A 25,107-nucleotide genomic window follows, 5' to 3' on the forward strand; every position below is an offset into this window, starting at 1 on the left:
AACAGGTGCGACCAGCGCAAGCCCACACTGTTGGTCGGCGTGAGGCCACAAAACACCTGGTGCAGCAGGTGAGGGTTCAGAGCTTGAGAAGCTGCCCATTGCGCAGTCCGACCACCGCGGGGCGGCAAATACCCCACCTGGCATTGCACCGAGCCCCTAGGCTGAGGGACTCGGTGACGCTGACCCTGGAGATCTAGGGGACTCTACCTCCTGGGGCTGCCCAGGAGCCACAGACTGGAAGCATCCTCTCCCAGCCCGAAGTGCTGGTGACTGGGGCATATTAACCACTGTGCATGACCCTCAGTGTCGCGGTGTGTGGCGGGGTGAGCACATTTTCAAAAAGCAGTTAGCTCGTGCCTGCCAGAAAATCCACTTCCCAAGAGCAGGGATGGTGACACCTGGGATGGTTCTAAGAGCCCCCGGACCTAGACATCCTCCATGGCCTTCTTAAGCCCGTTTCCAAGTCATTGCATCGGAAATGATAATGCCACGGAAGCTATTGCGGGTTTAAGGTGGAAAATCATTATGACAGCATTTGGGAGGGGAAAAATGGAAAATTTTTGGAGATATGATAATGAACACAGCACACCAGATGTCTGGCAAAATCTCTTCGTCTACGTTTTTTAAAATTGGTTTGATGCTGGGCGTGGTGGTGCACGCAGTCATCCCAGCAACTGGGAAAGCTGAGACAGGAGGATGGAAAGTTCGAGATCAGCCTCAGCAAATTATCAAGGCCCTAAACAACTCAGACCCTGTCTCACAATAAAAAGTAAAAAGTGGTCCCCACTATGTACATATTTGAGTAAATGACCAGTGTAACTCCACATCATGTACAACCACAAGAATGTGAACTTATGCTCCATGTATGTGCGATGTGTCAAAATACATTAAAATTGGGGGAGGGGATGCAGCTCAATGGTTCAATTCCCTTTACCAAATAAATAAATTAATTTAATTTAATTGGCTTGATACTGGGCATGGTGGAGCACACCTGTAATTGCAGCAATTCGGGAGCCTAAACCAGGAGAATTGCAAATTCAAGGCCAGCCTCAGCAATTTATAGAGACCCCGTCTCAAAATAAATAAAATAAAAAGGGCTAGGATTGTAGCTCTGGGATAAATATCCCCTAGATTAGAATAGATAGAATCCAAAGTTCAAGAAAAAGAAAAAGAAAAAAAAGGTTTGCATTTTATTCCATTTCTTAGATGTTTAATATTTTGCTTGGTTTTAAGTTGCTCATTCTCCATGCTACAGCCAGGGCAATCTTCTAAAAACCTAAATTTGATCCCAGCAACTTGGGAGGCTGAGGCAAGAGGATTGCAAGTTCAAAGTCAGCCTCAGCAATTCAGAGATGCCCTAAGCAACTTCACAGGATCTTGCTTCAAAATAAAACTAAAAAGGGTTGGGGATGTGACTCAGTGGTTAAATGTCCCTGGGTTCAATCCCTGGTACCTCAGAGAACAGTTTCCATGCCGGAGTGGGGTATACATGCCTGTAATCCCAGCTACTTGGGAGACTGTGACAGGAGGATCGCAAGTTGAAGGCCAGCCTGGGAGATTTAACATGAAGCTGTCTCAAAAAAATAAAAATAAAAAGACCTGGGGATGTTGCTTGGTTATAGAGTACCACTGGGTTCAATCCCTAGTAACACACACACACACACACACACACACACACACACACACACAGAGTAAAAGAAAAAAGTTAAAGAAAAGAAAACAGTTCCCATAATACTATTTCATTTACTCAAAACTGTTCCTCTGGGAGTCAGGTGAGAGTCCAGAGAAGGGGATGCTCTTAGGGTGTGGTGATAGTCTGCAAAATTCACTGAGTTACACATTCATGCCACTCTCCCACATACATGTGATATTATACTTCAGTAAGTATAGAAGGAAGCAAAATTCATCATGTCTCCTGTGGATCTGATGACTTTTTGCGGGGTGGCAGTACCAGGGATTGAACTAAGGGGTGCTTAACCCCTGAGCCACATCCCCAACCCTTTCTAATATTTTATTTAGAGACAGGGTCTCACTGAGTTGCTTAGGGCCTTGCTAATTTGCTGAGGCTGGCCTTGAACTCTCAATCCTCCTGCCTCAGCCTCCCCAACCACTGGGATTACAGGCCTGCACCACCATGCTCAGCTCTTTTTTCTTGTTTTCCTTTGGTAATAGGGGTGGAACCAGGGCCACTCCACCATGGTTGTAACTCCAGTCCCCTTTTTGCTTTTTCATTTGAGACAGGATCTCTATAAATTATCCAGGCTCAAACTTGGGATCCTCCTGCCTCAGCCTCCCAGGTGGCTGGGATTACAGGCATGTGCCACCCCACCCGGCCTCATTCTACTTAAGTGTATGGAAGTTAGTAGCAAATAAGAGTCCTGTGTCAATCGCTAACAAGATGGAGACCAGGAAGCCAGGGCTGCACACATGCTGCCTGTGTGGGAATTATGCCAGGAATTCCTGCACACGGCAGGAGTCCAGGTAGGGCCCCTGCATACTCCAGATAAGCCTCTTGCACAAGGACACCGGCCTGACACCTGCTGTCCCTGGCAATTGAGTTCACACCCAAGCCTGCAGCAAAGCCCCTGCGGTCAACATAGCTTCATCTTTTCTAAACATTCATTTTCTTTTTACTTTTTACTCTGTGGTGCTGGGCGTGGAACTCAGGGCCTCACACCTGCGACCTCCGAGCTGCACGCTCAGCCCCAAGACAGCTTGGTCTCCCATAGACGTCTCCCTCCGCCACAGGGAGCGTGCATGTCCTGGTGGCCACCCCTGCCCTTCCTGAGAGACAGACTCTTGGCTTTGGAGAGCTCTCTCTCTCTGTCTCTCTCCCTGTCTCCCTCTCCCTCTCCCTCTCCCTTTCCCTCTCCCTCTCTCTCTCTCTCTCTCTCTCCCTCTCTCCCTCCCTCTCCCACTCTCCTCTCTCTCTCTCTCTCTCTCTCTCTCTCTCTCTCTCTCTCTCTCTATCTCATTTCAGATTGACCCAGGACACTGGCACCCCTTTCCCCTGCTAGGTACCCTGGGTGCACCTGGCTCCTCACCACAGGAGGCCACCCTGGTCCTCTGGCAGAGGACCCAGGGCTGCCCAGCTCTGGCCACAAGGCAGCTTCCTGCAGCCCTGGGACCTCTCCCCACCTCAGAGTCCCTTCCCTCCACCCTCCAGCCTCCTGCCTGCTGACTGTGCCCAGCTTGAGGTCACCTCCCCTCAGAGCCTGCACCTGAGCCCCAGTCTGAACTGTGACCCCATGGTTCCTCTCGGAGGCTCTTCTCTTGGTCTTTTAAGCCCCACAGTTTGTATTTCTATGTGGGTTGGGTGTCAATATTTAATGAATGACCTCCCAGCTAGACTCCCGGTCCCAGAGCTGGGGCTGCATCTGGCTCATTCACGATTCAACCCTGGTGCCGACCACGGCATCGACAGAAATGATGCTTACTGTGGTTTGCCTTAGGTAATTAAACATGTTTCACAAGGAAGGACTCCAACAAAGGGACAAAATAGAAAGATATGGTGGAGGAAGGGAAGATAAAATATTAGCAGTTACTGCATTAGTCTGGTAAAATCATGGGGTTTTTATCTTTTTTATTGTAGCATAGTTCATCCTTTAGACCAGGTGTGGTGGCGTCCACCTGTAATCCCAGCGACTCCAGAGGCTGTGGCCGGAGGACCCCAAGTTTGAAACCAGCCTCCACAGTTTAAAGAGATCTGCAGCAAAGTAGTGAGACCCTGTCTCAAAATAAAAAATAAAAAGGACTGGGGATGTGGCTCAGTGGTAAAGCACCCCTGGGTTCTGTCCCGTACCAAAAAAAAAAAAAAAAAAAAGCAGGAGTAACTGGGGGCCATGGCAGACACCAGTAATCCCAGAGACGTGGGACGCAGAGGCAGGGGATCACAGGTCTGGGCAACTTGGTGAGACCCTGACTTAAAGTACAAAATAAAAAAGAGGCTAGGAAGTAGCTCAGTAGTCCAGTGCCTCTGGGTTTCATCCCCTGTGCCAAAAAAAGGAGGAAGAAGAAGATTCAGACCCCACAGGAGGCACCATCAATTTCTCTTCATTCAGCACCCTAAGAGCACCCCCTTCTCTGGACACTCACTCCAGACACCCAGAGGAAAAGTTTTCTTCCAAATATCTGCCTCTTTTTGTGCTTTTGGAATAATTGAAATCATACAGTGGAGACTGCTTTCATTTCTTTACTGTTTAGTCTTGTGGGGGGGGGGCATTGGGGATTGAACTCAGGGGTACTCTACCACTGAGCCACATCCCCAACCCTTTTTATTTTTCATTTTGAGACAGGGTCTCACAATATTGCTGAGGCTGCCCTTGAACTAGTGATCCTTTTGCCCCAGCTTCATGAGACTTTGGGATTACAGGCATGTGTCACTGTGCCCAGCTAAGATTTTAAAAATGAAAGCTTGACTTCATATAGTACAATTTTGTTTTAAATGTTTTTCATTTTCTTCATTCTAAAAAGAACTCAAGAGATTAAATAATCTATAATAAAAAAGAAAGAAATCCATCATCTTACTACACTAATATCATAACTTTTAATATTTTGTCTTTCCTTCTTTAAACATAGCTTTACACATTTTTTGTCCCTTTGTTGGAGTCATTCCTTGTGAAACATGTTTAATTACCTAAGGCCAACCACAGTAAGCATCATTTTTGTCAATGCCGTGGTTGGCACCGGGGTAGAATCGTGAATGAGCCAGATGCAGCCCCAGCTCTGGGACCGGGAGTCTAGCTGGGAGGTCATTCATCAAATATTGACACCCGACCCACATAGAAACCGTGGTGCTTAAAACCCAAAAGGAAGAGCCTCTGAGAGGAACCATGGGGTTACAGTTCAGACTGGGGCTCAGGTGCAGGCTCTGAGGGGAGGTGACCTCAAACTGGGCACAGTCAGCAGGCAGGAGGCTGTGGGGTGGAGGGAAGAGGGACTCTGAGGTGGGGAGAGGTCCCAGGGCTGCAGGAAGCTGCCTTGTGGCCAGAGCTGGGCAGCCCTGGGTCCTCTGCCAGAGGACCAGGGTGGCCTCCTGTGGTGAGGAGCCAGGTGCACCCAGGGTACCTAGCAGGGGAAAGGGGTGCCAGTGTCCTGGGTCAATCTGAAATGAGATAGAGAGAGAGAGAGAGAGAGAGAGAGAGAGAGAGAGAGAGAGAGAGAGGAGAGGGGGAGAGGGAGGGAGAGAGGGAGAGAGAGAGAGAGAGAGAGAGGGAGAGGGAAAGGGAGAGGGAGAGGGAGAGGGAGAGGGAGAGAGACAGAGAGAGAGAGCTCTCCAAAGCCAAGAGTCTGTCTCTCAGGAAGGGCAGGGGTGGCCACCAGGACATGCACGCTCCCTGTGGCGGAGGGAGACGTCTATGGGAGACCAAGCTGTCTTGGGGCTGAGCGTGCAGCTCGGAGGTCGCAGGTGTGAGGCCCTGAGTTCCACGCCCAGCACCACAGAGTAAAAAGTAAAAAGAAAATGAATGTTTAGAAAAGATGAAGCTATGTTGACCGCAGGGGCTTTGCTGCAGGCTTGGGTGTGAACTCAATTGCCAGGGACAGCAGGTGTCAGGCCGGTGTCCTTGAGCAAGAGGCTTATCTGGAATATGCAGGGGCCCTACCTGGACTCCTGCAGTGTGCAGGAATTCCTGGCATAGTTCCACACAGGCAGCATGTGTGCAGCCCTGGCTTCCTGGTCTCCCTGCTCCATCTTGTTAGCGATTGACACAGGACTCTCATTGGATGGAGGCTGTTCTGAAGCCAGCCTTAGCAACTTAGAGAGACCCTCAACAATTTGGTAAATAAAAATTAAAAGGACTGGAGATGAGGTTCAGTTGTACAGCATCGCTGGTTTCAATCCCCAGTACCCAAAAAAAAATTGGAGAAGGAAGAGGAGGAGAAAAAGAAGAAAATGAAGGAGAAGGAGGAGGGAAGGGAAGGAGGAGGAAGAGATTTAAGTATTCGTCAAAATGCAATATTTGGTTCCTCATGGCTTCCTCTGAAGTCATCCAGTGGTACCCAGGTGGTGGCTGGGCTGGGCTGGAGTGCCCGGATGGCTTCATTCCCATGTCTCACGCCTTGGCAGGATGGCCAAAGGCTGGACTCAGCCAGAAATGTTGGCCAGAGTGTCTCATGCATGTGTCCTTTCCAGCATAGAGGTCTGACTTCTCGCATGGTGACCAGCATTCCCCGGGGCAAGCCTCCCATGGAAGTCTCAGGAAGCCCAGCACCTCCTCCGCTGCATTCTACCGGCTGTGATGCAGTCAGCAGGCCGGCCCAGATTCAGGGCAAGAGGAACGACCCCATTCTCAGTGTGACGAATGTCCAAGAGTCTGTAATTGTTTCTTTTAATTTGCAGACCTTTATTCCGTTGTGTGTGTGTGTGTGAGGGGGTGCTGGGAATGGAACCCAGCGCCTTGCACGTCTGAGCAAGAATCCTACCCCTGAGCCACATCCCCAGCCCGTGCGGACATATTCTTAAGTCGCAACACATTAAAGTTTTCTTACATAGTAAATAGTCGCTCCTTCCAAGAGTTCTCCCCGCCATTCCCACTGCCCCGATCGACTCAGGCGTCAGACTCAGGCTCCAAGTCCAGGGTTTTCTCATCCACGTTGAGTCCAGATGCAGACAGGCTCTTTGGGTTCTGCTCCATGAGTAGAGTCCCCGTCCATCTGAAGACCTTTGACCTAAAGACACATGCCGCCTTCCTCTGCCTCACATGCGTCCGGGTTTCAGTGTTGGGATCGGCACAGGAGTCCATTATGAGGCTCCTGTTCAAAAAGGAAACAAGAAGCTCAGAGCAATCACTGGGCCATGGCAAACTTTTTCCCCCTAGGGATTGAACCCACTGAGCTATATCCCCAATTTTTATTTTGAGACAGGATCTTGCTACATTGCTGAGGTTGGTCTTGAACTTGCAATCCTCCTGCCTCAGCCTCCTGAGTCACTGGGATTACAGGCACGTGCCACCGTGCCCAGTCCAGCCCACCTAGCTGTGGTGATTCTGAAGCCAAATTGTGCGCCTATTGCCAAGGGTTCCATCCTGCTGCTTGGGCTCTTGGCTCCACCTTCCGATTCCTTTTCTGTAAGAAATGTTTCCTGCTTGCAACTGGGTAGCCTTCTTGTTCTGCCTTTGCCCATTGTTGATTGGGGATGGGGAGGGGTATCCAAAGGCCTGTCTTCATTTTCTACAGACTGTTCCTCGTAGTTCAAGATGACAGTATTTCCGTGAGTACAATGCCTCTAAAAGTTTTATGAGTTTCCTATGAATCTTATTGGGATTTATCCCATTAAGCAAAAGCCAGAACCAACCAAAATCTCTTTGAGGCAGACCCTTTCAATTTTGGAGTCCCTGTGATATGCAGAGGAGCACTTTAGATTTTTAATAATCTAACAGAGAAGGGATAAAACATGCCCTTAAGATCTCTAGAAGAGGGGAGAAAGCAGAGCCCAGGCTGCGGTGGAGTAGACAGGCTCCTCCCTGCACTCCCTTCCTCCCTCCGTCACTCAGTGCCGGCCACCGACAAGCGTGGAGACTGGAGACGCGAGTTCCAGACTGCAATCTGGGGCTCAGGCTGAGAATAACAACAGACCTCCCCGCAGGAAGGGGATGGAGCGTAGGTTGACACCAATTAGAATAAAGCACTGAGCAGGGCAGAGCTGCCCGCACTGAGCAGGGCAAGGAGGAGTCAGTGGTCCTGCTTCCGGTTTCCACCGCTGGGGAAGCTGCTTCTCTTAAAATGGGTCTGAGTATTCACATGAAACAACAGACTCGTTATTTCAAAATAAAATAGATAAATCAACAGACAAAGCGCTGTCGTCTCTCCTGGGATGCCGAGACAGCGGGCAGGAGGCTCTGGGTGGGAACCGGCGACAGTGGAATGGAGCGCCGCCGAGCTGCTGTCTGTCAGGCTCCATCTCGTCCAGCCCACTCGCTGTACGTGTGGGGAACCCGAGGCTGGAGGGGCACTGACCGGTCCAAGGCCTCCTGGACTCAAGTCTGCCATGGACGAGGCTGAAGACAAGTATTCCAGAGGAGGCCAAAGTGCTGGCCTAGGGGACTCAGTCAGCAGCCCCGCGACCCTCCAAGGCAGGCCGTCCCTCCAGACCAGAAGTCCAGTTCCTCGGAGCTCATACTGGCCCAGGTGCTTCATCCAAGAAACGAAAATCGTCATTTCTTCATCCAAGAAAATACAATCGAGATACTTCCCCCAGCCCAGGGAGCAGAGCATCTTCTCGGCTGCAGATGGAGTCCCAGCCTCCCAGCCCTGGCCCAGAACTCCGGCCCTGTGACACCGTGAGCCGGCAGCCGGCTTGCTCCCTGCTTGCCCTCTGCCCTGCCCTGTGCCCAGTGGGCCTGGCGGGCTTGGAAAAGACTTTGGGGTTGCCTGGGGGGGCGGGGGTGAGGGGTGGAATTGGATCTGGATTTAAACCCCAGTCCCCAACCTACAGGTTTTATGATTTGGGGAAAATTACCTCTCTGAGCCTCGGTGTCCTCCTTCATGAAGTGAGGGCAGCAAGGCCTGCCCCAGAGGAGTGTTTAGATAATACAAAGTGTGCCAAACATCTCGGCCAGTGCTTGGTGAGGAAGAGGTACATCAGTTCCTTAAAAGGACACATAACTGAACTCTGTCCCTCCTTACCCTTGCAGCCAATCGCAAGCAGGCAGAAGCTACCCAGATCCCCCCCTGGCCCTGCTCTCTCCCGTGGCCCACGTGGAGACTTCTGCAAAGCCCAGGTCCACCAGGGCTTCTGCCAATGTCACCTCAGTGACCCTCAGGACAACCACCAAGTCCCAGAGCAGAGAGAGAGTGCCCCAGGGCCTGCGACCCCACGGTGAGTCCTCCTGTGGGACTAGGAAGATTAACAGTGGTGACAGGTGGACAGACGGTACAGAGAGAGTGTTAGTGAGGCTGGTGACAGGGACACAGGTCATGGTGTTGTTATGGGAGTGGTCACAGTGATGGGAATGAGGGACATGTGGCCTGGAACAGTGGTGACAAGGGAGCAAGGCTGGGGTGGTGGCAGTGTGGGGGTGAAGAATAAAGTAGGGGAGTCTGGCACAGTGGCACACGCCTGTAATCGCAGCCACTCAGGAGGCTGAGGCAGGAGGATCACAAGTTTGAGACCAGCCTCAGAAACCTGGTGAAACCCTGTTTCAAAATAAAGTAAAATAGACGGGGGATGTAGCTCAGTGGTACGAATGCCCCTGGGTTCAGTCCCCAGTACCGAAAAGAAAGAAAGTAGGAGGAGTAATTCCAGTCAGGCCTTTGAAATCTGTGGTGATGGGGCTGGGCCTGCAGCTCAGTGGTAGAGCACTTGTCTAGCATGTGCAAGGTCCTGGGCTCCATCCCCAGCACCACAAAAATAAATAACAAGTAAATAAAATACGTGATGGTGGTGGCCTGGGCTAAGGTGGCCGTGAGAGGGTCACCGAGGATGCTCGTGTTGCGGAGATGATGGAAGTCGGCAAGGCAGTGATCACCAGGAGGTGGCAGAGACAAGGAGGCCTGCAGGATGCAGCCGTTAGAAGGTGAGCAATTCAGCTGATGATTCTGGCTCCAGGCCACCAACAGGCCACCCACAAAGGGAGCCGACTTTCCCTCCATTAGACCAAGGTCAAGAGCACCTGAAGACAGTGCCTGCACAGTCCTGGCCCTGCCCCCGTTCCTACGCTGAGGTCCTGTTCTGAAGCCATCCTCTCACCTTCTTGGATGGGCCCATGAAGCCCTTAAAGCTGCAGTACCTGCAGCTTCCTGCAATGACCTAGGGTCTGTCCTACAAAACTGCTCACGGCTTCCATAGCTCTCAGGGGCCAGAAGTGGGCAATCAGACCTGCCCAGCCCTCACCCTGACCCTCTTGTGTCCTGTGCCCCCAGAATAGAGAGGAAGACAATGACACAGTTCCCCTACCACCAGGGGGTCGTTGTGGAAGCCAGGCTGAACTGCCACCTTGGAGTTTGCCTGTCTGTCCCCGGAGCCTGGCCTGTGCTCCCTGCCAGCTGGGGAGCCCTGGAGCCTCTTCCTGCCCAGCAGGAAACAGGTTCTAGAGGGGTGTGCAGAGAGGAGCGGTAGTTCAGGGAATCCTGTAAGCCAGGGTGGAACCCCTTCCCCACCCAGTGTGAACGCTGTGTCCTCAAGTTTCATCTGTGTGTCAGTTTCCTTCCTTTTTAAGGCTGAACAATGTGTCATTGTTACATGATTTTTTGACAGCTCTCTGTGGACTGTGCTCATCTGCCCCCAAACCCAGTCCACATGTCCCTGTGCTGCAAAGGAAAAGCAATACTAGAAGCCACAGCCAGGGACTCCAGACTGTCATATCCATGACACGGCTGTCCTTGGCAATGTCACTGGTGTCTCTCCCCCCCCCCCCCCCCCCCCCGTTTTTTGGTGCTGGGCCACATTCCCAGCCAGTCACTGGTGTCCTTTGAAGTGCCCTTCCCATCCCGCATCCTTCAGATGTCCTGGTATCTCCTCCTTTTGCCAGAGGCCAATCCAGATCTTGTAAGGCTGTTACAGGAGTTCTAGGCCCAGGGGCTGCCTCTGGGGCTCCAAGAAACCAGGTCTGGCCACCCACCCAAAACCAAACCGAAGAGGAAATGGTGAAAAGCAGGAAAGGAACTTTAGTCACTGCAGCCACACCCGGAAGACAAGGGATCCCATGTCCTTAGTCCTGCCTCCGAAGGGTTCGTAGAAAGGGGAATGAGGGCGAGGGTAGCGGGGGTTCACAAGGTGGCAGCTCTTACAGCTGCCCAAACAGATGATCTTGATCAGCTTGATTTGCTCCATCATTATCTCAGGATTGGTCAGGTGGGTTTCATCCCAGATAAGAAAGTTGTTCCTGCCTGGGGGAGTGATTTCCACTCAGCATAAGATGTTTATAGGATCAGACCTTGTTCCTGGAATCCAAGGTGACTCAGAGCAAAGAAGGTGAACACAAAATGGAGGCAGAGATGCCAAGTCTTTAATCCTGCTGTTAGCCACACAGGGACGTCTGCAGGCAAATGTGAAGAGTCTCGGTTCTTGTTACAAGCCCCACCCCAGTCTTTTGTCCATTCCTCAATCTCGAGGGAACCAGGGTGCAGCCAATCTGACTTCGCAAGTTTCTTGGCTCAGTGAAACACAGTGTGTGTGTGTGTGTGTGTGTGTGTGTGTGTGTGTGTGTGAATACTAGGGAATGAACCCAGGGATGTTTTACCACTGAGCTACTTCTCCGTTTTTTTTTTTTAAGTTGTAGATGGATACAGCACCTTTATTTATTTATTTTTATGTGGTGCTGAGAATTGAACCCAGTGCCTCACAGGTTCTAGGCAAGCAGTCTACCACTGAGCCACAACCCCAGGCCCTACTTTTCCTTTTAATTTTTTTTTTTTTTTTTTTTTTTTTTTTTTTTTGCGGTGCTGGGGATTGAACCCAGGGCCTTATGCTTGCGAGGCAAGCACTCTACCGACTGAGCTATCTCCCCAGCCCAATTTTTTATTTTGAGACAGAGTCTCACTAAGTTGCTCAGGTTGACCTTGAACTTGGGATGCCCCTGCCTCAGTCGCTGGGATCACAGGTGCACACCAATGCACCTGGCTATTGATAAACGGTCTTTAAATAACGACTGAAGCACATAAGTGAAAAGGATCAGATGCTTAAGCCAAGACGTAGAAGTGCCATTACAAAGGAAAAAGCAGAACACGTGACTCAAAAGTCTGACTATATCCGACTAAATAAATCGTGTAGGGGGTTTTCTCTCCATGTGTGTGTTATATTCATCTACATTTATTTATTTTTGTGGCATGGGGACTGTACCCAGGGCACTCTACGACCACATTCCCAGCCCATTATCATTATTCTTATTACCAGGGATTGAACCCAGGAGCACTTTACCACTGAGCTACATCCCTGTGGCTTGGCCACAGCTGCCCTCTGGTGGCGTTAGGACCCTCCCAGGTGCTCTGACTAGAGGCCCCAGGGAGCAGCAGGGCCCCTCTGGGAGGGTCCCGATGCCAGCCTTTGCCTCCTGCCATGGGCAGGGACAGCAAGGCACTGAGGTCGGGGTGGAAGGACAGAGTCCCTGCCCTGAGCAAAGGGTGCTGGGAAGAGAGAGGAAGGGCAGAGCCGCCTCATTCATCAGGCCCTATTTCCCAGCTTCCCTGCTTGGCCCATCTTTCCCCCGATTTACCCCAGGGGAATCTCCTTTCATGAATGTTCTTTCTTTCTTTTTTATAGTACTGGGAATGGAACCCAGGGGTTCTCTACTGCTGAGCTTCACCCCCAGCCTTTTTGTTTTTATTTTGAACATACTAAGTGCTCGACAATGACAGGCATCACCGTTGCTGAGCACTGTGGCCTGCCAGCTGTCCCCGACCCTGAGGACACACAGCCATGGAGCACAGACTTCCCGTCTGTTAGCAACGTGCTTTGTGCTCTTGAATCTTCAAGGGGGTCTCTGGGTGTGGGTCCTCCCTCTCTCCCTTTAATCCATGGGGCACCCACTGTGGTGTCCCAGTGGACGTGCAGCGAGTGCCTGCGAGTCTGTCCAGCACATGGAACAGCAGTTGGTTAAGGCACACTGTCCAGGCTGTGGACGGAGACCCTAGTACTGCCAGCAACTCCATTTCTACACCCGTTCTTTTCCCTGGAAGTCCTCGGGGGATAAAATTTCCTTTCTTCCTCCACTGCTACCCTACCAGGAGCTGCGCCAGCTCCACCTCACAGTGCCCCAAGGGGTTGACTGACTTGGCCCTCAGCACCTCCGGCCGGTTTCCCAGAGGCCACAGCCAACCTCTCGGAGGCGGCCATGGCCAGACTTACACTTGGGGAGACCTAAAGGAGCACAAAGAAGGTGCCCGCCCGCGCAAGCGAGCGTGGGGCTTGGAGGTGGTCTCAGTACTGGCCCAGCAGGAACTTCAAGGCTCAGAACCTCGACAGCGGGCAGCCAGCTTGCTCGCAGCGAAGATCCTGTGTGATACTCGACCAGACATTCACACCCCTTCGCCAGCAAACTGCATGCCAGGTGCCCTTCCGGACATTGTAGCCACAAAGACAAAAATCTTGGCCCTGTGGAGTGTGTACTTGAGTGAGGAGGAACCATGAATAATTAAGAACGACATACAGCATCTGTTGTGGGTCTGATGGTGGCAAGAGCTGCAGATAACACTGAGGTACTGATCGGAAGCAGCAGCGTCCAGAGAAGACCTTGAAGACTTGAGAGCAGAGGTGGGGAGAAGCGGGCAGATCCCGGCTGTGTTTTGAAGGTAGGGACTAGGCAGTGGTCGAGAGGGATCAAGGATGACTCAAAGGTCTTAACCCTGGGCAGAGGGCAACAGGAGTTGCCATTCAGGGAGGAGGTGGCGGGGGTGGTGGTAGAGAATATCAGAAGTGCAGTTTAGGAGATATTGAGATCCCTTAGAAATCCAAATGGGGATGACACGCAGGCAGTCAGGTACATGGATCCAACACTCAGGGAACAGGTCTGAACAAGAGATATGTGGGGGTGGGGCACAGTGGCCCTTGCCTGAAATCCCAGCAACCTGGGAGGCTGAGGCAGGAGGATCACAAGTTTGAGGCCGGCCTGAGCAGCAACTTAGTGAGACCCTGTCTCAAAACAAAAAATAAAAGAAGACTGGGGATGTGGTTCAGTGTTAGAGCACCCCTGCGTTCATTCCTCAGTTCAAAAAAAAAAGAGAGATGTGTGTGCTGCTGGCATGTAGATTACATCAGACATGGTAGCTGGGTACTGATTTGGGTGGGGGTGGGGGTGGGATAACAGAGAGCCATGGAGGACAAAAGCAGGCCCCAACTCTGCTCTTCTGTCTTGGCAGACACCCACACCATGCCGGCTGCCAGGACCACTGAGGTCTGGAGACCCACCCTGCAGTCTCACCTCATTTGCAGCCCGCTTATTTACTACCTTGGGTGTAAACTCAGGTGAAAGCATCTCCACCAAGGCATTATTGCCGGTGTTCTGGAAGAGCCCACCATTTCCTTCCTACACATGTGCACGAGCAGCATCGCCTCCCTTCTGAGAGGGCTTGTGGAAAACCCTCCAAGGCAACCCAAGAAGCCCATGGCTGTTGCTGTAGGGGCCCCGACACTACCCCAGCTGTGGCACTGCCTTGTGGGGCTTCTGGAGAGTTCCTTGCTTCCGTAAGCCAGAAAAGCACACGCCCACTCAGGCACTGGCCGTTGCTGATGGAGCTCCTACAGGTCCTGAGGTGGTCAGGCTCTGAGGAAGGACATCCCTGAACTTCCAGGAAGCAATCTGAGGGAAGTAGAGTGGCAGGAGCCAGGCGATTAGGAGTATGTGAAGGTCTAGAGAGGAGCCGAGGGTGCAGAGGGGCTCTGAGGGCAGCCTGGAGTTGAGGGAAGCAGTACACCACGTGGCTTTGTAAAAGCAAACCAGGCAGTCAAGGGCATGTGGCTGGGGGAACAGAGCATGCTAGGCCACACTGCCACCAAGGGAGGCCTCAGTGTGGTGGGGGGAGGGGAACCCCGAGCTGACACAGATGATGCCCACATGTCAGAGAAAAGGGAGGCAGAGCCAGGAGAGGCCTCTGCCCAAGGACCTGTTTTACAGGGATTCAGGCTGCTCAAGAGGGCAGGCCTGGCTTCCGACCCTGTGGGTGTTCTCAGGACCACCCACAGCACAAGCTCCTGAGGAGCCTGCTACATATTCAAAGCCTGGGCCACATTACTTTTGCAAGTGCCCCCAGTGATTCTGAGGAACACCAGTCGAGAGCCACTCCTGCCTCTACCCTCTGCCCTTGATGACAGGGACTGGTTCTCAAAACACTTCTCACCCCAAGACAGAATGATTCATTTTCATGGTCAGGGATTATGTTTGTAGAAACACTAACAACCAAACTTGGAGAGTTCTGGGAATTACCTTAAAGGGACAGGGGATGAAGGGGAAGCAGAAGAGAAGGCATTCTGGGGAGGGTGGGGTGGCAGTTCGGAGGTCCTGTTCAGTCACCCAGTATACAAGCCCTAGTCCCTAACTCATCCCAGGCCTTCCTTAAAATCAGAGGAGGCAAAGAACTAGAGAAGTAGCCATCTTTATTCCACAACCAGTAAATCCCACCCCCACAGTGATACGAACTCTTCAGCACACACTAATACCCAGGCCAGAGAACTGTGTGTGTGTGTGTGTGTGTGTGTGTGTGTGTGTGGCACTGGGGACTGAACCCACGAGTGTGCTACCACTGAGCCACATCCCCGGCCCTTTTTATTTTGTATTTTGAATCAGGGTCTTGCTAAATTGCACAGCTGGCCCCAAACTTGTAATCCTCCTGCCTCTGTCTCCCAAGTCACTGGGATCATAGGCGTGTGCCACCGCACCTGGCTCCCTGACCAAACTTTCGGCAATGATGGAAATGCTGCTCTGTACCGTCCAATGCAGTGGCACTAACCCTTTCGGCTACTGAGCACCTGATGTGCGGCTACCACAAACTGAGTAAACAAATTTTTAATTTAATTTAAATTTCAATGCCACATTTGGCTCATGGCTATTATACTGGACAGCACAGCTCTAGTCCCTGGCCCAGTCTGGAGCAGTTTGGTTCAAAAGCCAACTCTGAGGAGAGCAAGTGGTAGGAAGAGCCCTGGAGTCACTACCACCCCTCCCCAAAGAAAAACAGCAGCTGCAGTTGCCGAGGGCACATCTCACAGTGGGGGCACCCCGCGGGCCCGGCGGATGAGGTTGGCCAGGCGCTTAGCCAGGCCGCCGGTGCGGGGCTCCTCGATGTGGAAGGTTCGGGTGAGGAGGTTGTAGAAGGAGCCGTAGCACACAGCCACCACGGTGCACGTGAGGCAGATCACGTTGTAGGGCATGCTGAAGTCCGGCGTGGGCAGGTTCACCAGCAGCGGCTCAGTATAGAGTCGTATGAAGTAGCTGGAGCCGTCGGAGACAGGGAACCTGGGGCAGGGCCAGAGTAAGGTGGTGAGGCAGGACTGGGTGCTTCTCCCCAGTGACATTCTGCAGCCTCAATGACCAGTGCTCCAAAATCCTCCTAGCCTGGAAGTCCTTTTTTTTTTTTTTTTTTCTTGTACCAGGGATTGAACCCAGTGGTGCTTAACCACTGAGCACATCCCCGGCCCTTTTTTTATTTTTAATTTTTTATTTTGAGACAGGATCTTGCTAAATTGCTGAGCAACAGAAAAATTTTTCAACAGAAGGCACCTTACAGGACAGCCAACACCTAAGCCTGATCAAAGGAGAGCCAAAGGGTGGGTGCTGCACAGGAGGAAAGGGCCTGCTGGCCCATGGCCACCTCTCTGAGCCCAACCTCAGCCTAAATGGTGCTCCTCAGAGAAGTCCTAAATAACCAGTGGGCTGCTCTCCAGACGCCTTCCATCTGTTCCCTTTCAGAACAGTCTCCCCTCCGGACTGTGGCACAGGAAGGACAGGGACAAGGCCAGTTTGTTTGCTGTTGTATTCCTGATGCGCTCTGGAACAGCTGGCATCTGGTAAGTGCTCATTAGATATCCACCTCAGAGTCAGTGAGTGATGGAGGCTTAAGTACTGCCTCTCTCACCTACTTATTCTTCTAGAAGCACCTCAGAATCACTGTAAAAGGTCTACAAATACCACGGACTGCTGGAATTCCTCCTAGCACTGGGTTAAACCTACATATTACTTTTGAAGAGGTAACATCATCAGGAGACCAATCATCTGTGTAATGCCCAGCAAGCAGCTGAGGACAGAGCATCAGAAGGGCCTGGTCACTTACAGGGTGTTGAAGAGGGGGCTCCCTTCCCAGTCCACTGGCTTGGCTGCCACCACACTGGGCACAAGGGCGCTGAGGACAGATGGGCTGCAGAGAAGCAGACAGACAGCTCGTGTTCCCTACTGATTCCCCTACCAAGGGGTGTAAGTGGCATGGGGCGGGTCAGGAAGGTGGGGGACAGCCTGTCGGGGTGGATCTCACCTGACATAGAAGCCATGGTTGGGATCCGGGGTGTACTCCGTCCACTTGAGCAGCGCCCGCTCAAACTGGATGGACACTTTGGTGACCGAGTTTGCCGGGAGCTGGATCAGCATCTCCAGGAGGTGGGGCTGCCGCCGGTCCTGGGCAGGCTCATAGTGGATGTAACCTGGAGGTGGACAAAGGTTCACCCATGCCTTGCTCCTGGGGTCAGACTGACTACCCACACCTGTTCCCACCAAGCGCCTTAGGGTCACAATCTGGATGCCTAAGAGGTGGGCTTTGGACCACAGAAGCCAGGCAGGTACGGAAGGAAGCAGGGTCTCCAAAGGAAGAGCGTACTCCCAGGCGGCAGTCCTGGGATGTGGTCGGGAGTGCTGCAGACTGCGACTCACTCTTCACATCACCGCAGCTGGGGCACCAGGAAGCTAATGTCTGATGCAAGGGCATTCACAGAACCACCTGGGAATTCTTGCTACAAATATGGGACAAAAATCTAGTTTCTAAATCGAATCACCAATGCACAAGAAATGTAGGGGATGAAGGGATATGTTAAACACCAGCACAAGGACAAATCCAGAATGTAGAACATTCTGTGCCACAAATGACCTTGTTCCTCCAACAAACACACAGCACTAGGAAAAAAAAAAAAAAAACACATGCAAACGGCTATAGATTGAGAGACAAGTGTGTCACACCAAATGCAAGATGTGAATAATTAAGAAAATTGGGAAGGAGAGGAGTCCAGGGGAATTCTGTACTTTCTGCTCAATTTTTCTATAAACTGAAAATTATTCTAAAAAATAGTTTATTAGTTAAAAAAGAGTGAGACATAGGAGACACAGCAAGCAAATGCAATCCAAGAAACTTGTTTAGATCCCAATTCAAATGAACAATTACAGAAGGCTATTTTTAAGACCACAGGGGAAAACAGGAGTGATAATGATACAGTTAGGGTTTTTAAAAGTCCTTTTTCTATTAGAAATATATACTGAAATATTTAAAGATGAGTCAATACAACAGCTAAGATTTGTTTAACACACTCCAGCAAAAAAATGACCAAACCAACTAATTAAAAAAAAAAAAAAAAGAGAGAGAGAGAGAAAAATGAACAAAAATGACAGGCAGCTGGAGACCCCTGAAGCTGGGTGATGGGCAGAGGGGAGGTTATCGCACTAGTGGTATGTGTTCAAAGTTCTCCAAAGTAAAAGGCAAAGCCCCAAACAGAATATCTGGATAGGATGATTGAAATAGATATTTTGAAGATGGTACAAATAGTGGTGCTGAAAATAAGTGAAAAGAGGTTTGAAAATATAGGAAGCAACAGAGCTATTTAAAGATTTTTAGTTTTGCACTGGGATGAGATACAGCCTTTTCCTAAAATGCCCTTTTCTTCTTCAATCTCCCCCAACATGAAGGAAAAACAAGGGCATTAGCTGTGTCAGGCAGCTGACAGAAGCACCCAGCACATACCAACATCTCCTTAGAAAATAAAAAGTTTAAAACTGCACCTCTTTACCCCTCCCAAGAGACAAAGCCATCTCCCCCAGCACTGCCACCTTCTTAGTTTGCAAGACCTGTTTCTCTTGCCAAATCTTTCACTGTCTTAATGAGGCTGTGAATCATCATGGAACACAAGGATGTGCTCAAGGCTCCAGGAAAAGAAAGTCAGTGAAAACCATCAGGAAGCTGCTGCCCTCAGACTGTGCTATTAAGAATCCCCAGTGGGCTGGGGTTGTGGCTCAGTGGTAGAGCACTTGCCTAGCACAGGGGAGGCACTGGGTTCCATCCTCAGCACCACATAAAAATAAAGGTATTGTGTCCATCTACAACTAAAAATATTAAAAAAAAAAAAAAAAAAAATCACTGGCATTATGTGCTTTCATTACATTTGCTTTATAAATGACTTCTAAATCTGGCACAGTGAGGCCTTCTGCTCCATTTTTCAAATGATTCCTAACTCTTCATGCCTGTGGAGGCCTCCAGAGGTATTTCAGCAACTACCCTGAGAAATGAGTTAGGGGGTCCTCGAGAGAGAACAAGCTGGGGGGTCTGGTTTGGGACTCAGCTCCTCACTTGGTTTGTTCTCCTTGCCCTTGGAGGTGATGGTGAGGGTGTGCACATACAGCCGTAGGTACCAGGGCACGGTGTCCAGCAGCAGCACAGGGAAGGCCCGGTATGGGTGGGTATTATAGAGCAGCATGCTCAGCTCCCCCTTCTGTAGCCCATAGCCGCTCACGTACCGCTGGGCATGCAGGAAGGGCACCGGTGGGGCCTCTGCAGAGAGAAGACAACATGTGCTAGCTCCTAAGATGAGGGTTACTCCCTAGCCCCACTCCCAGGCCGCCCTCAGTGTTAAGTCAGGGAGCAGATGGGGAAAAGTTCTGCCATTAGAACTAGATAACCTGGGCTCTGGAATCATCCCTCTCTCCCCAGCCCCCAAGAGATGACAAAGAGATTACTGTCACCTACAAAGTGCTTATGCGCCCAACATCGTGCCCGCTTCCAACCCTAACCAGGTGTTCTCAGGACATCCTGCCCATTCCCTGGGTAATACTGTACATAGTCGGAAGGAACGAGACCGCCCTTGTCAAACATACATTGTTTCTTGAATGCAGCATCCTTTAAAATCACTGTGTCCAGGCACGTGGCACAAATTCAAAAATACTTGATGAAGCAGCTACGTGAACGAACTCCAAATTTCACATTAATTCCTACATCCAATCCACTCGGTACTACTGTCCCTGTTTTGCAGCTGAATACAGGGTTAGGAACCTGCCCAAAGTCACAGAACTTGAAAGAGGTGGAGTCAGAACAAGGAACACATGACCTCAAGATCTGGGTCTCAATGTGACTCTATGTTTTTTGTTTTTGTTTTGGGTACTGGGGATTGAACCCACAGGCACTTTACCACTGAGCTACAACCCCAGTCCTTTTTATTTTTGAGATAGGTTCTCACTAAGTTGCTGAAGCTGGTCTCAAACCTGCAATTCTCCTGTCTCAGCCTCCTGAATTGCTGGGATTATGAGAATGTGCCACTATGCCCAGCAAGCCTATGACTTTTAAAAATAATTAAAAACTCACTAATTGTACAAATTAATGGGTTCCACTGTGGCCTTTGCAATATATTCATGTCATGCTTTGATCATGTCCACCTTCTACCTTTTGTCCTCCCTTCTCTGCCCTCTTCCAGTCCCAAGATCTAGCAAAGACAGGATGGTGAGTGTTTCCCTAGGTGAAGGAATCCCTGTAGCCTTTTGGGACCCTGGGAGCCTGCTCACATGCCCACTCACCATTCTCTGGGGGTCTCTTCCACTTGAGCTGAAGGTTGAAGTTGCGGGAGTTATTGATCAGGGCTGTGTCAAGCAAGTCATAGACAGCATAGGTCTTCTGGGTGCCAAGGATGATGTCCTGGTATGTGGTGGTGGGGGGTGGGTTCACCTCCAATGTCTCGTTGTCCTGGGAACGCAAAGCCACAAAGGGCTGAGAAGCAAGCAGAGGGGCAGGCTGGCTTTGGGGAAGAGGGGTGTGTGTGTAGCCGGAGACCTTGGTACCTGGTTGTAGCTGGTGATGTCCACATAGACTCGGCTCTCTGAAGCCAGGGGGCAGGGCTCTGTGAGGGTGCGGGAGAACATCCGGAAGAGGGACCAGTCTAGGAGCAGAAAGCAGGGGTAAGCAGGGCCCAGGTAAGGCTGGTCGGCACAGATACGGCAGGGTTGAGATGGGTAGGTGGAGGCAAGTTGCCAGGGCAGCTTACCTTTTTTCCCCTGCCCTGTGATGAAGGCGTCAAATACAACCGAAAGGGTCTGCCTCAGCTCCCAGGAGATGCTGGTACAGCGCGCATTCTACCACAGGGGCCAGATGGCAGCAGTGAGGGCCCCGCTCTCATCCCACCACACAGCCTCAAGGACTCAGAATTGGACACAACCCTCATCTGTGCATGTGTCTTCACATCTATCGATCTGCTCCCATTCACTGAGCACTTGACCCTGAGCCAGACCCTGCGCTGACAGCTTTATGTGCACCATTTTGATGAACTGTCACAGCAACCCAAGAGCTCATTCTCCTACCATTCTCACATGAGGCTCAGGGAAACGGAATGATTCACTCAAGGTCATGCCAGCTGGCAAGGCACGGGGCTAGCAGTTGCACTGGCACAGTGACTATTCCTAACCGCCATGCTCCATGATGAAGATTTATTGAGTACAAGCCAGGCAACCACGCAGTTTCCTTGGTGCATGGCCAATGCCCCACATAATCATCATCACATCTGCCACTTACTACTCATTCAGCCAGAGCCAGACAATGGGCCACATCTGTACCTACACCTTCTCTGAGAGCCCCAGATGGCGGTCACCCTCTTTCCCATTGACTTACTCTGCAGACAGGGCGGATATGCACTGCCTGGGAGTGGTAGCTGGTGTGGAACAAGCGATCAGCCTTCAGCAGCACAGAGAGGCCTGCCTAGACAAGGCAGGAAGAGACAAAGGTCAGGGACCTGGAAGGAGCACCTGGCATGGGGCACAGGTTCTCATAAATGCCCCCTGGCTACCAGACTGCAAAGGGGCACTGCCAACTCTGTCCCCTCTCTGGGGCTCCCACCCACACTAAGATCTCTCCGGCCTTACCTTGGAACTACAGGGCAAGAGCTTCTTCCATGGGGTGAGGTTCTCGGTGCAGACCACCTCCCGCGGCAGCACAGCATATCGCAGAAAGTAGTGGTCAGTATCTGAGGGAGACAGAGGTCTATTTGTAGAGGAGGCCGGGGGCCTCCTTCAGAGATGGGATGACCACTCCTGCTGTCTACACCACTCTCCAGTACCACCACCCAAACAGTGCCACTTGGAGAAGAGACTCCCTTGTCCCCTAGTGGGGAAGAGATTGCAGAGACAGAGACAGCACAGTCTCCTGAGGCCTGCACATCTGTGAGATTTAGGATCTAACCCAGGCTGTGGAAGGAGGACACTGAGGGGAGAGGAGGTGAAGGTTTGGGCAGAGGTACTAGGAAGAAGGAAAGGACTACAGGGGCTCTCTCACCATTGGCCAGCCCCAGGGGTTTGAAGGAGGCTGTGGGAGTGACCGTGTTGGTGGAGTCGATGAAGTTGAGGGAGGCGCAGAAGATTCCTGAGAGGACGTTACTGAGCTCTTTCCAAGACTTATCCACACTGGATGAAGACACAAACCCAATCACTGTCCCAGGGTTGCCTCTGCTCCCTCACACAGAACCTGCAAGCTGCCAAATCCACGGTAGGAGGAGGCTAGAATCTCAACCATTAAATAGGCCAGTTATTAGAGCTGGAGCAACATCACCGTCCCTGCTCAGCCCACTTCTTGGTCTTGCCCTACTCAGGGGTCTTCCTCACTCTCCTCTGGAGAGCCGGCATCCCCGTGGGTCTCTGCTCGGGGTTGTTCTTCCTGCCTGGGACTGCCTTTCTCCCTCAACTAGGCAGTGTACAATTTGACAAGGACTAGTCGGGGTCATGCATGCACTTCCCACAACACCAAGGAGAGTGTTCCCTTACTTCAGAGTGCACACAGCTCACTGATCTTCCCTGAGTGTGCTCAGCCAGGCAAAGCAACAGAGTCTGGTCTGTGAATACTATGGGCATGAACATAAGTCCTGGTTCTCCCCTCAGGGTGAGAAGTCTTACATCCAAAAATCTCCATGAACGAGGGGAAAATAACCATTCCTATTAAATTGGGTATTTTTTCTCATAGAAATATCAAGAGATTTATTCTCTATATTAATAATAAAAAGCATTACATTTAAAAAGCACTAGAATTCTACACATCAGCTCAATATTATAGGCAATTACGGGCTGAGGAGAGACAGAAAAGACAGAAAATAAAGGCAAGGGAGTCAGAGTCCAGGCAAGAGCAAAAACCTTGGCAAACTGTGTGTGGGGAGAGGGAGGTGCTACCACTGCTTGCTCCTCATCTAAGATTGCTTTGGTGCTATACTGGAGTTTTTGATAATCCTTTGTTCAGTACTTTTCCACTGCTCAATCCTTAAGCCTCAAATAAAGATCACAAACTTGAAGACTGAAAGCTTTACCCAAACACACCATAAGTATGCTTTATTCAGTATGCCCAACACTGACCCACATAGCATTACCAAAAATTTAAAATTACTTTTTGATATTTAAATCTGTCAATTTTCACAGTAAATTCTGATATCTCTTGAAAAATGAGAGTCTGACCACATTAATCCTCTATTGCTACATGGCAACAACCCATAGGAGGTAAGAGATGGCTGTCCTTTTCAGATTGTCACACAAGCTCTCAGGTCTGCTACAGTCCCTACCATTCCCTATTACTGCCCTAAATTTGTTATCATATTTGATGTCTTACAGTGGAATTAAGAGAAAAATGATCTATAATTTTCATTCATATGCTTCTACCAATTTCTTTTCTTTTTTTGGTACCAGGGATTGAACCCAGGGGTGCTGAACCACTGTTTGTTTGGGTCGTTTTGCTTGTTTTTTTTTTTTTTGAGACAGGATATCTCTAAGTTGCTCAGGACCTCTCAAAGTTGCTGAGGCTGACTTTGAACTTTCGATCCTCCCACCTCAGCCTTCAGATGACAGGCATATGCCATTGTGGCTGGCTCTAACAATGTGTTTATACCTTTATTAATTTACTTATCTGTGTGGCCCATGCATAGTATGCAACTCCTGCAATAAAAAGGCTCTACTCTAAATAGAACAGCTATAGCAGCCACTGGATCCAAAAAAGCACCAAATGCCTCTGTAGGGATGAGCTACCTTGAGTCTGGAAGTGTTGGGGGTAAGGAAGTTTATTCAGTAAAGTAAAGCAGGCCACTCAAAGGTAACACCATTTGTTACTTCCAAAGCCAACTCCAACCCCATGAGTCGCTGTCTACTGGAACTGTTGCCCCCAAGGGCAGAGGCAGAATGAAAACATCTTTCTCTGCCACATTCCTTCCATACTGTGAAATAGGACCCAAGGTAGGCACTCACTCAGTGACAGTGTCTTGGAACCAGACCCAGAGCTCTGCACCTGATGGGGCCTGCAGGAAGGGTGGCCCCCAGTAGCGGGTTCTCCAAAAGCCTTGCGTGAATGACAGATGCAGCTCCCGCAGAGAATACTTGGAGATCAGCTGCCCCAGGGCTTTGGGGAAGAGCCGGTAATGAGACACTGGGGAAGAGAAAGCGGACGAGTGGTGTTTCCCCCGCCTCATCGAGACCCTTACCTGTGTGGCCCATGCATAGGGCCCACACCCAGGGTCCAGACCCCACCTAGGGATTAGCTCCCACTTGCCAATACAGCAGGTGCCACAGAAATATTTCTCCGGTCAGATCTCACCCTCTCACCTCCTTCCCGCTGCAGCTCCGAATCCCATCGTGTGCGGAACTGGAATGTAGCAGCTACATCCCCCGAAGGCAGCGGGGTGATGACGAGCTCCTCCCGCAGGCTGTCGCGTGGGGGCTCTGCATGGCCCCAATCTACAGGCCCCAGGAGCAGTAGCACCAGCAAACCGAGCAGCACGGCCGCCGCCATGCCTGCGGCCGCTTCCGCCTCCCAGCGGTGCCCGCCCCCGCGAAAGGCCGCTGTCCAATAGGAAGAGCGTATGAGAAGAGACTTCCGGTGCCGTCCTGGAAGCTGGGATACGGTTCCAGAGCTGCAGCCCGAACGGGAGTACGTGATTTCCTTCTGGGCTGATGGGTCTCGGGGACAGAGAGGACAGGAGAGGAAATGGGCAGGTGGCGGGGCTAGGGGCTGGCTTGGGGGCCCATCCACTTTGAGATGTTTCCACCCTCCACAAAGTGCTTAATAACACGGAGCGCGGCCACTGCCGTTCGATAGTTACGGAAACACTGAAAAAGGTCCAGTTATTTTTGCTAGGTCACGCAGCTGGGCTTGCGCTGCCCTCGGCTTCAGATGTGTAAATTTGCTTGATCTAAACCTACCCACCTCACAAGGACAGTTTTCCCCAAATAACTGACCCTTTTACTATGAAAAATTTCAAGCTACAGCAAAATTGACAGAATGAGCACCTGTTTTGCCCTCACCTAGACTACACTATTACCATACTTGTACTTCATCACATATCCTTCTGAATCCATTAATCCATCTGGTTTCAATGCGTTTTAAAGTAACCCGCAGACATTAGTACATTGCTGTCTAAATAGTTCATAATGCATATCATCAACAGTTCAGTATTCACATTTTTCTTTCTCCAGCTTTCTC

General features: G+C 50.8%; 1 protein-coding gene across 1 annotated transcript; it reads right to left on the reverse strand.

The window, feature by feature from the left end:
- Positions 1 to 15,194: 15,194 nt before the first annotated feature.
- Positions 15,195 to 24,464, reverse strand: Pigt (phosphatidylinositol glycan anchor biosynthesis class T). Its single transcript, XM_047542214.1, has 12 exons — positions 24,231 to 24,464; positions 23,877 to 24,054; positions 21,934 to 22,061; positions 21,525 to 21,625; positions 21,274 to 21,360; positions 20,654 to 20,741; positions 20,451 to 20,548; positions 20,190 to 20,355; positions 18,973 to 19,173; positions 16,900 to 17,065; positions 16,702 to 16,785; positions 15,195 to 15,887 (listed from the first exon to the last, which is right to left on the reverse strand). Exons 1-12 carry the CDS (start codon positions 24,415 to 24,417, stop codon positions 15,635 to 15,637), a joined length of 1,737 nt encoding a protein of 578 aa, XP_047398170.1. The 5' UTR covers positions 24,418 to 24,464; the 3' UTR covers positions 15,195 to 15,634.
- Positions 24,465 to 25,107: the final 643 nt, after the last annotated feature.

Source organism: Sciurus carolinensis, chromosome 2, assembly GCF_902686445.1.
Source record: "Sciurus carolinensis chromosome 2, mSciCar1.2, whole genome shotgun sequence".
NCBI classification, from domain to species: domain Eukaryota; kingdom Metazoa; phylum Chordata; class Mammalia; order Rodentia; family Sciuridae; genus Sciurus; species Sciurus carolinensis.